General features: G+C 64.1%; 2 protein-coding genes across 2 annotated transcripts; one reads left to right on the top strand and one right to left on the bottom strand.

Annotated features, from left to right (window-relative positions):
* The first annotated feature begins 855 nt into the window (after positions 1 to 855).
* On the top strand, positions 856 to 8,753 carry ADAMTS4 (ADAM metallopeptidase with thrombospondin type 1 motif 4). Its single transcript, XM_015280054.4, has 9 exons — positions 856 to 1,020; positions 1,859 to 2,185; positions 3,018 to 3,150; positions 4,172 to 4,342; positions 4,440 to 4,726; positions 5,410 to 5,596; positions 5,676 to 5,842; positions 5,998 to 6,173; positions 6,965 to 8,753. The coding sequence occupies exons 1-9, from the start codon at positions 883 to 885 to the stop codon at positions 7,365 to 7,367; spliced, it is 1,989 nt and encodes a 662-aa protein (XP_015135540.3). The 5' UTR covers positions 856 to 882; the 3' UTR covers positions 7,368 to 8,753.
* Positions 7,336 to 10,090, bottom strand: LOC100858962 (palmitoyltransferase ZDHHC3-like). The gene is made up of 8 exons (XM_003643242.6): positions 9,928 to 10,090; positions 9,220 to 9,308; positions 9,060 to 9,118; positions 8,830 to 8,942; positions 8,667 to 8,728; positions 8,491 to 8,578; positions 8,347 to 8,419; positions 7,336 to 8,263 (listed from the first exon to the last, which is right to left on the bottom strand). The coding sequence occupies exons 1-8, from the start codon at positions 10,068 to 10,070 to the stop codon at positions 8,084 to 8,086; spliced, it is 807 nt and encodes a 268-aa protein (XP_003643290.2). The 5' UTR covers positions 10,071 to 10,090; the 3' UTR covers positions 7,336 to 8,083.
* Between the last annotated feature and the right edge of the window lie 107 nt (positions 10,091 to 10,197).

Raw genomic sequence — 10,197 nt, 5'->3', positions numbered from 1 at the left:
GCGTCCCGCCTGGCCGGGATGGTGGCCAGGAGGTGACATTGGTGTGACACATCATGGGGGGCACTGACGGGAATGGGGACACGGGGAGGGGAGTTGGAGAGGGGATGGAGAGGGGGGGGGGGGGTTGTGGGGGTTGTGGGGGGGGTTGGAGGGGTCAAAGAGGGATCTGCATAGGGATCCCCAGAGGTCAGAGTGGGATGGAGGGGATGGGGAGCAGAGGAGGGGATGGGATGGGACAAAAGGGGATGGGGATGGGATGGGATGAAGAGGGACAGAGGGTTCCGGGACGGATGGGGTGAAGTCGGAGAAGACGGGCAGGGAAAGGAGGGGACGATGGGATGGGGGGGACAGAATGGGACAGAGGGGACAGAATGGGACAGAGGGGACAGGGAGGAATGGATGTGGCGAGGAGGGATGGAGGGAACGGGGTGGGGTTGGGGGGAAGGAGGGGGGGTAGAGGGGATGGAATGGGACGAAGGGTTCCAAAAGGGATCGCTACGGGGATCTCCGGGGGTCTGAATGGGATCGAGGGGATTTGGAGGGGACGTAATGGGATGAGAGGACAGAATGTGATGAGAGGAGAGGACAGAATGTGACGGAGGGAACGGGGACGGATGGATGGGGGGGGTCGGTTGTCCCAACCCATCCCCCAATTGGCACCGCTCCCATCCCGGGGGGGTTCCCCGTTCCCAGCGGGGTGGGCCGTTCCGGAACAGTTTGGAGCCGGGAGCGGACGGGGAAGGGGGGGCCGGGGGGGGGGGGGGGGGGGGAGGGAGGGAGGGAAGGGGCAGCTCGATGTCCCCTCCCCCCTCGTCCCGTCCCCGTTAATAGGGCGGCGGTGGAGGGCCGAGCGCTGTCCCAGCGGTGTCCCATTGGTGTGCCATGCGCCGGGCGCTCCTGGCGCTGCTGATCGGCACCGCCGCCCTCGGGGCCACCGCCGGACCCCACTGTCCCGTAACGGCCCCGGAGGGAACCGCACCGCTACGGCGGGGGGGGGAAACGGCCCCAAGGAGAGCGAAGGTACGGCGGGGGGGGGGGGGGGGGGACACACTGGGACGCATCGGTGGGAGTGGCGCCGGGACGCATTGGGGCGCATTGGGGCGCATTGGGGCGCACGGGCGTGGTGATGGGTGGCACCCCGATGGGATGGCAGCAGGATGGGGACACTGCTGTGGAGTCACCCAGGGGTGGGGACGCCACTATGGGGTCACCCAGAGGCAGTGGAGGCTGCTGTGGGGTGGCAGTGGAATAAAAGGCATTGATGCTGTGATGGGATGGGGTGGCACAGAGATTGGGGTGTTGGTGTGGGTTGGGATGGTGACGGGTGGCGCTGGTTTGGGGTCGTTTGGTGGGGGTTGGGGGGCGCTGGTGGGGGTTGGTTTGGGGATGGGTGACAGCGGGTTGGGGGGGCACAGTGATGGGGGACACTGGAATGGGTTGACGTAGAGATAAGGGACATTGGCGTGAGTTGGAGTGGTGATGGGTGGCATCAGGGTGGGCTGGCACAGCGATGGGGGGCATCGACATAAGGGTGGGGGGCACCGAAATGGACGGGCACAGCGATGGGGGGCATCGACATAAGGGTGGGGGGCACCGAAACGGACTGGCACAGAGATGGGGGGCGCTGCCACAGCAATGGGGTGACAGCGGGGTGGGGGTGGCACAGCAATGGGGGACACCGGCGTGGGGATGGATGGCGATGGGATGGAGCAGCACCTCGATGGGGGATGTTGGCATGGAGGTGGGTGACAACGGGCCGTCGCGGTGCCACCACCGTTGGGGTACACCACCCCACCACCCCACCACCATTGGGGTACACCACCCCACCACCCCACCACCCACCCCATTCCCCCCACAGCGCTTCGCGGCGGCGGTGCAGCGCCACGTGGAGCTGTTGGTGGTGGCCGACGCGGCCATGGCGCGGTTCCACGGCACGGAGCTGCGGCCGTACCTGCTGACAGTGTTGGCTACGGCTGCCAGGACCTTCCGGCACGGCAGTCTGGGCGCTGCGGTGCAGCTGAGGCTGACGCGGCTCCTGGTGTTGGCAAACGGCGCCCCGGGGCCGTCCGTCACCTCCAACGCTGCCCAAACGCTGCGCGACTTCTGCCGCTGGCAAAGGGACCTCAACGTCCCCGACGAGGACAGCCCCCTCCATTTCGACGTCGCCGTCCTCTTCACCCGGCAGGTGGGGGGGAACGGGGGTGGGTGGGGGCTGGATGGGGCCACTGTGTTCACTTGGGGTTTTTTGGGGCGCTGGTTGGGTCCCCCAAATCCCGTCCCGATGAGTTGGGTGCTGGGCAGGACCCCTGAGACGCCCACCAAAGCATTTGGGTGCTGGTTGGGATGCCCATGAGTTTGTGGGTTTGGTAGACTCTACCAAAGTAGAGTCTACTCTACCATCCCAAGTAGTCGGATCCCCACAAGTAGTAGGATTTCCACGAGTCATAGGGTCCCCACAAGTAGTAGGATCCCCACGTGTCTCTGTGATGTAAGCTGGGCCCACTGGGTGCCCCTGGAGATGGTCGGGTCCTCGGGGTGCCCATGGATGCTGGGAGGGCCCCTTAAATCCCATCCCCATGAGTTGGGCACTGGGTAGGATCCCTTCTACACCCGTCAAGGCAGTTGGGCGCTGGTTGGGTCTTTGGGATGCCCATAGGTATTTGGGTGCTGGTTGGGTCCCCCCCAAACCCCATCCCAAGTAGTTGTGTGAAGGGTCCCCCTGGGATTTTGGGGTGCAGGTGGAGTTCTTGGGGTTCCTGTGGGATTTGGGGTGCTGGCAGGATCCCCAAGACCCATCTCAAGGAGTTTGGGTGCCGGGTAGGATCCCTGGGTGCCCATTGGCCTTTGGGTGGCGGTAGGATCCCCCAAACCCATCCCAAAGAGTTGGGCGCTGGGTAGGACCCCATGATGACCACCAAGGTGTCGAGGCGCCCCTGGGGTGCACGCTGGGTTCTTGGGGCACCGATGGGTGTCAGGGTGCCCCAAGACGCCCCTTTAGCCCCATCCTCCCACCCCAGGACCTGTGTGGGGCGGCCACATGCGACACGTTGGGGATGGCCGATGTGGGCACCGCCTGCGACCCCGAGCGGAGCTGCGCCATTGTGGAGGACGATGGGCTGCAGTCAGCGTTCACGGTTGCACATGAGCTGGGTGAGCGCCCAAAGGGGATGCATGCACGGCCCTGACCCCAAACCCCCCCCCCAGTATGCCCCAAAACGTCCCCACAGTGCTGCCATTTGTGCTGTGGCACAGGTCGCATCTTCAGCATGCACAGCTCTGTCCCCCAAAGCGCCCCTCAAAACATTCCCCAGATATGCCCCGAACCTCCTTCAGAGGTGCCCAAATTCCTCCCCAAATCAACCCCCAAAACAGCCCCCCCAAAAGGTGCCCTAAAGCCTTCCCAAGGTGCGCCCAACACGGCTCCAACACAACCCTGAGCAGCTGATGCTCACCCCCTGGTGCAGGTCACGTCTTCAGCATGCATGGCCCTCTCCTCAAAGTGACCCCAAAATGTCCCCAAACCATCCCCCAAACATCCCCAAAACGTCCCCCAAAAAAGACCCTCAAAGGATCCCCAAATCACGCCTCAAATCTCCCCCAAATTTGCTTGAGACGCCCCCCAAACCATCCCCAAAATGTCAACCCCGAAGCATCCCCCAAAAAGACCCTCAAAGGGTCCCCAAAGCTCCCCAAAACAGCCACAAAGCTCCCCAATTTTGCTCAAGACATCCCCTAAATGTCCCCCAAAACATCCCCCAAAAAGACCCTCAAAAGGTCCCCAAATCTCCCTCTAACACTCCCAAACCTCCCCAAAATTTGCTCAAGACATCCTCCAAACCACCCCCAAAATGTCCCTCGGAACACCCCCCAAAAAGACCCTCGAGGGGTCCCCAAATCTCCCCAAAGCACACCCAAAAGCTCCCCAAAATTTGCTCAAGACATCCCCTAAATGTCCCCAGAATGTCCCCCAAAACACCCCCCAAAAAGACCCTCGAGGCGCCCCCAAATCTCCCCAAAACACACCCAAAAGCTCCCCGAAATTTGCTTAAGCCACCCCCCGAACGCCCCCCGGCGCACTCACAGCCCCCAACCCTCCCCACCGGGACACCCCAATGACCCCCGAAGAACCCCCCCAGGTGCCCCCACGGTTCTGATGCCCCCTCCCCCCCAGGCCACGTGCTCAGCATGCCACACGACGACTCCCAGCGCTGCACGGAGCTCAACAGCCCCCTGGGATCGTCGCGCCGCGTGATGGCGCCGGTGATGGGTTCGGTGCCACCGGGAGAGATGTGGTCCCCATGCAGCGCCCATTTCATCACCGACTTCCTTGACAACGGCCACGGTACGGCCCCGCAATGGTCGTCCCCGTTGCTTTGGGGTCACCCGCGCAGCTCTGCCCCCTCCTCACCGCGGGGCTGAGCGCCGTCCCCTCCGTGCAGGTCGCTGTCTGTTGGATAAACCCACCGAATGGCTGCAGCTGCCGTCGGCGCTGCCGGGCTCGGTGTACCCCGCAGATCGGCAGTGCCAGTTGGCATTCGGCCCCGAATCGCGGCACTGTGGGGACGTTCAGCCCTCCTGTGCCGCCCTGTGGTGCAGCGGCCGCGCCGGAGGGAGAGCGGTTTGCCAAACCAAGCACTTCCCGTGGGCCGACGGCACGCCGTGCGCGCCGGGACGGGTGTGCGTCAGTGGGCAGTGCGTGGATATGGCCACCATGGAAGAGCTCCAGGTGAGTGGTGGGGATCCGAGTGGGATTTGGGGCTTCGGGGTGGGTTGGTGCTGCGGCTTTGGCCTGTAGGTCACCGTGGATGGGTCCTGCTGTTGGGTTCATGGGGTGGTTTCCCTCACAGATGGGTCCTGGTGTTGGGTTCATGGGGTGGTTTTCCCTATAGATCCCCACAGATGGGTCCTGGTGTTGGGTTCATGGGGTGGTTTTCCCCATAGATCTTTATGGATGGGTCCTGGTGTTGGGTTCATGGAGTGGTTTTCCCCATAGATCTTGATGGATGGGACCTGCTGTTGGGTTCATGGGGTGGTTTTCCCTATAGATCCCCACAGATGGGACCTGGTGTTGGGTTCACGGGGTGGTTTTCCCCATAGATCTTCATGGATGGGGCCTGCTGTTGGGTTCATGGAGTGGTTTTCCCTATAGGTCCCCACAGATGGGACCTGGTGTTGGGTTCACAGGGTGGTTTTCCCCATAGGTCCCCATGGATGGCTCCTACTGTTGGGTTCATGGGGTGGTTTTCCCCATAAATCCCCACAGATGGCCCCTGCTGTTGGGTTCATGGAGTGGTTTTCCCCATAGATCCCCATGGATGGGACCTGCTGTTGGGTTCATGGGGTGGTTTTCCCTATAGGTCCCCACAGATGGGTCCTGGTGTTGGGTTCACGGGGTGGTTTTCCCCACAGATCCCCGTGGACGGCTCCTGGGGGCCGTGGGCTCCATGGAGCAGCTGCTCCCGGAGCTGTGGCGGCGGCGTCACCTCCTCGCACCGCTTCTGCTCCCGCCCCACACCGCGCAACGGCGGCCGCTTCTGCCGTGGGGAGCGACTCCGCTTCCGCTCCTGCAACGTCGGGGAGTGCCCCGGGAGCAGCGGTGAGTGCGGCCGAGCCGTGGGGCCGAGCCGTGGGGCTATGGGGCACGGCCAATTGCTAACAAACCCGACCCACCGCAGCGTTCCGGGAGGAGCAGTGCGCTGCCTACAACCACCGCGTCGTCTCGGCGGCTCTGCCGGCGGTGGGCGATTGGGTGCCGCGGTACGGCGGCGTGGCCGAAGAGGACCGATGTAAATTGATGTGCCAATCTCACAGCCTGGGGGTCTACCATGTGCTGCAGCCGCGGGTGAGTGTCCCTTTGTCCCTTCGTGGGCACCGTGCTGTGCTGACGCTGTGCCAATGCCGTGCCAATGCTGTGCCAACGCTGTGCCGACGCTGTGCCGACACCGTGCCAACGCTGTGCCAATGCCGTGCCAACGCTGTGCCAATGCCGTGCCGCAGGTTGTGGATGGGACGCCGTGCTCACCGGAGGGCACCGGGGTGTGCGTGAGGGGCCGCTGCGTCCCCACGGGCTGCGATCGCATCATCGGCTCCAAGAAGAAGTTTGACAAATGCATGCAGTGTGGTGGCGACGGCTCCGGCTGCACCAAAGTGTCCGGGTCCTTCACCGCGCCCCGGTGAGCAGCCAGGGCGGGGGGCACCTCTGTGGGGGTTTGGGGTATCCTTTCTGTGGCCCCTTCTGAGCCCAAAGCAGCCCCCACTGCCCCTTCCAACTTCGTGTCTGCACCCTCCCGACTCTACGCCCTTCTCCATCTCTTCTTCTGCCCCCTCTGTTGCCCCCCTTCAACCCCACCGTCCCCTTCTGGCTCTGCCATCCCCTCCATCGCCCCTCCTGGCCCCAATTTCCCCCCCGTTACTCCTAGCATCCCCTCCACCTCCTCTTCCAGCCCTGCTGTCCCCTCCATCACCCCCCCTCTGACCCCACCATCCCCTCCATCTCCTCTCCTGACCCATTTGTTCCCTCCATCACCCCCCCATAACTGCATCATCCCCTCCTCTGGCTCTGCCATCCCCTCCATCGCCCCTCCTAGCCCCGGTTTCCCCTCCATCACTCCTAACATCTCCTCCATCTCCTCCTCTGACCCATTTCTCCCCTCCATCACCACCCCGCAACCCCACCATCCCCCCCATCGCCCCTCCTGGCCCCAATTTCTGCTCCATCACCCCCAACATCCCCTCCACCTCCTCTTCTGACTCATTTCTCCCCTCCATCACCACCCCCATCACCTCCATCGCCCCTCATGGCCCCAATTCCTTCTTCATCGCCCCGACATCCCCTCCATCTCCTCTTCTGACACATCCGTCCCCTCCATCGCCCCTTCCAACCCCACGTCCACCCTCCCCCAACCCTCCCATCTCCCCATCCCCACCTCTTCTGACCCCACTGCCCCTCCAATCACCTCCACAGCTACGGCTACAACGACGTGATCACCATCCCAGCGGGCGCCACGCACCTCCTGGTCCGCCAGGGCTCACCGCACGGCACCCACGGTGACAACATCTACCTGGCACTCCGAAACCCCTCCGGCCGCTCTCTGCTCAACGGTGGCTTCATCCTGGTGCCGTCAGAGCACACGGTGACGTTGCCAGGCGGTGTGACGCTGCGGTACAGCGGTGCCACGGCCGTCCCAGAGGTGCTGACGTGCCGGGGGCCGCTGCCGGAGCCTGTGGTGCTGCAGGCTTTGGTGGTGGACGAGCAGCGCCCGCCCCGTTTGAAATACAGCTTCTTCATCCCCCAAAAAGCAGCAGCGACGGCGTGGGAGAAACAGAAAGCAGAGATTTTGGAGATCCTCCGGCAGCGCCGGGCGTAGAGCCGCTGTTATTTATTGGGTTTATTGTGCCTGTGTCTACCTCAGCCCCTCCCGGGGGTCTCAGCCCTGGGCTGGCCTCGGGGTACCCCCGCAACGTCCCCCTCTGTGCACCTATAGGGTGGTGGGGGATTATTTAAAGCTATTTATGGAGCTCCGCTCTCTGCTTTGGGGTTACTGGACTGTCCCTGTGCGCAATGGGGGCTGAGCTGATCCCTCCCTCCTCCGTGACGATGGCGCTGCCAACATTGGGTACAATGGGGTTTGTTGGGTGCCCCCACCCAGAGCCAGAGATCTTCTTCTTGGTGCCATGCAGCATCGTGAGTTGGGGTGAGCCTCTACGGGGTGTCTGCACTTTGGGGGTGGGACCCCAGGACCTCTACCTATGGGGTGCCTGATCTGCGGGGCGAGACCTCCTGAGCACAGACCCATGGACGTCCCACCACCTCTATGAGGTATCCAAACTTTAGGGCACGACCCTCTGATCACAGAGACCCCCAGGACCTCTATGGGGTGCCCAAGCTTTGGGGCAGGTCCCCCTGAGCACCAAGCTGGGGACCCCCAGGACAGCTATGGGGTGCCCAATCTTTGGGGCAGGACCCCTTGAACACAGAGCTGGACTTTCAGAACCTCTCTGGGGTACCCAAACTTCGAGGCATCAGCACCCTCTGGGGCGCCAATGCCCCCTTTCCCCCCCCCCCCCAGCCATTCTATGCAGCTCAGACGTCGCCGTGGGGCAGGAGGCTGTATGTGGGGCGGGACGGGGTGCTGCAGGGGCAGAGCCAGCCGAGCACACAGCCTCCCCCGAACACCTCCTGCAGTGCTGCTGCCCACGCTCGTCCCCCACACGCCTCCTTTGACCCCCGCTTGTGGGGCTGCTCCGTGAGGATGGACACCACCTATGGGGTTGGGGACAGAGATGTCACCGCCTGCCCCACTGCCACCTCACTGCCACCCGCCCGCCCCACACCGCCCCACTGACCTGATCGTAAAACACAACGGTGACAAAAATGCCAAAGAGGAGGGACTCCAGCAGCAGCACGACGCAGTGAGCGCTGCGGGACGGCAGTGGGGCTGAGGGCTGATGTGGGGCGGCCCCCAGTCCCCCACATCACCCCACACTCACGTCTGGATGCGGTTTTCGGTGCCATCTCCTCCTGACGGTCCCAACCACACAGCCAACACCAACCCCGCTGCATAGGCGCTGGTCAGGCCTGGTATGGGGCGAGCAGTGAGCCAGAACCCACAGCTGTAGGGCTGAACCCTTTGCTATGGGGCCGAGCCCCACATCCCACAACTTACCAGTGTAAAAGAGGAACTGGATGAAGTATTTCTGGTTCAATTCCCCGATGCAGTTATTTATCCTGCAGATAAACAGGGCCGATGACACCTTGATGTCCACTGTCCCCATCCTTTGGGGTCCGGGGGTGTCCTAATAAGGGGGGGGGGACACCCAGACACCCACCAGGGGCAGTGGTGGTCCATGCGGCGCACGCAGCGGTGGCACACACGGCAGTGGTGGGCGTGGGGTGGCCGATACGCCTCACAGCGGCTGCACAGCGTCCACTCATCCGAGTTCTGGGGGGGGGGAGGAGTGGGGCAGCGCTCAGTGTAGGGCCCCCACCCCATAGCAGCAGCCCCATACCCCATAGCAGCAGCCCCCCACCCACCCCATAGCGGCCTCCGGGGGCTCACCCGCTCCGTTGGGTGTAGGTCTGAGAAGTCGATGGCGGTGCCGGGGAGGGGAACCACACCTGGGGGTGGGGGATGGGGTGAATGCCTGCTTTATTGGGACCCCCATATACATAAATGGGGGGGACCCCCGTGTACATAAGCGGGGGGTGGCGGCGCTCACCGGGGTCAGCAAAGACGGCGCGGGTGTGGGAGGCCAAAAGCAGCAGCACCAGGAGGTTGAACGTCACAGCGTGGATGGGGCACCATGGGCTGGAGGGTGGGGGGCACAGGGTGACCCCCAGCACCCAGAGCCCCATAGGGGACCCGCACAATCAGTGCCCCACAGACACAGATCGCTGCGGGGATCCCAAAGACCCAACGCCCCGGGAACCCCATGGACCCAAAGCCTCGTGGACCCCATAGACACAGCGCCCCCTGTGGGCCCAGAGCCCCACAGAGACACCATAGACGCAGTGCCCCATGGACCCCGAGCCCCGTGGGGACCCCACAGCCACAGAGCCCCACCGAGCCAGGAGAGAACCCTGCAGCCCGGGGAGAACCCAGGGGCCCTGCACCCCATGGACCCCACAGGAACCCCATGGGCCCTACAGGAATCCCGGACACGGGTAAGGAACCCCAAACACCCCACGGGGACGCTCAGAGCGTCCCCACAGACCCCACACCCCCATTGGAGGATCCCACGGGGCTGAGCCCCCCCAAGGAGCCTTGAACCTGAAAGGGGGGGGGGGTCCCAGTGCCCCCACAGGCCCCATACCCCGGCATAGGCCCCACAGGCCCCATACCCCGGGATAGGCCCCACAGGCCTTGCTGCCCGCCCCACAGGGCCCACAGAGCCCCCACAGACAGTCCCGGCCTCTCCCCGGGGCACCTGGAGCGCAGTGCGGGCTGCGGCAGGACGTGGGCGAGCACGGCGTAGTCGGCGTAGCCCACGCTGAGGTAGGCGAGCAGCGGGCAGAGCGCACCGCACGGATCCCGCCCGCACCGCTCCGCAGCCGCCGCCGCCGCCATCATCGCCTCCTCTCCGCCGCTCCGGCGCTTCCGGTCCGCGAGCCGCTCATGGACCAATCAGAGCGCCCGCTTGCTGTGACGTCACCGGAAGGGGGCGGAGCAGAGCTGAGGCGCTCAGTTGCTGTGGTAA

This window comes from Gallus gallus, chromosome 25 (genome assembly GCF_016699485.2).
Source record: "Gallus gallus isolate bGalGal1 chromosome 25, bGalGal1.mat.broiler.GRCg7b, whole genome shotgun sequence".
In the NCBI taxonomy this organism is placed as follows: domain Eukaryota; kingdom Metazoa; phylum Chordata; class Aves; order Galliformes; family Phasianidae; genus Gallus; species Gallus gallus.
The sequence above is the reverse complement of the archived record's forward strand: the minus strand, read 5'-3'. Positions and strand labels throughout refer to the sequence as shown.

Excerpts from the sequence above, each read along its gene's own strand:
- ADAMTS4 (XM_015280054.4), top strand. The coding sequence starts at position 883 with ATGCGCCGGGCGCTCCTGGCGCTGCTGATCGGCACCGCCGCCCTCGGG. Across the intron at positions 4,343-4,439 it reads CTTCCTTGACAACGGCCACG|GTCGCTGTCTGTTGGATAAA; the intron begins GTACGGCCCCGC and ends CCCTCCGTGCAG. Across the intron at positions 6,174-6,964 it reads GGGTCCTTCACCGCGCCCCG|CTACGGCTACAACGACGTGA; the intron begins GTGAGCAGCCAG and ends TCACCTCCACAG.
- LOC100858962 (XM_003643242.6), bottom strand. The coding sequence starts at position 10,070 with ATGATGGCGGCGGCGGCGGCTGCGGAGCGGTGCGGGCGGGATCCGTGC. Across the intron at positions 8,943-9,059 it reads ACCTACACCCAACGGAGCGG|AACTCGGATGAGTGGACGCT; the intron begins GTGAGCCCCCGG and ends CCCCCCCCCCAG. Across the intron at positions 8,264-8,346 it reads CCGTTGTGTTTTACGATCAG|GTGGTGTCCATCCTCACGGA; the intron begins GTCAGTGGGGCG and ends CCAACCCCATAG.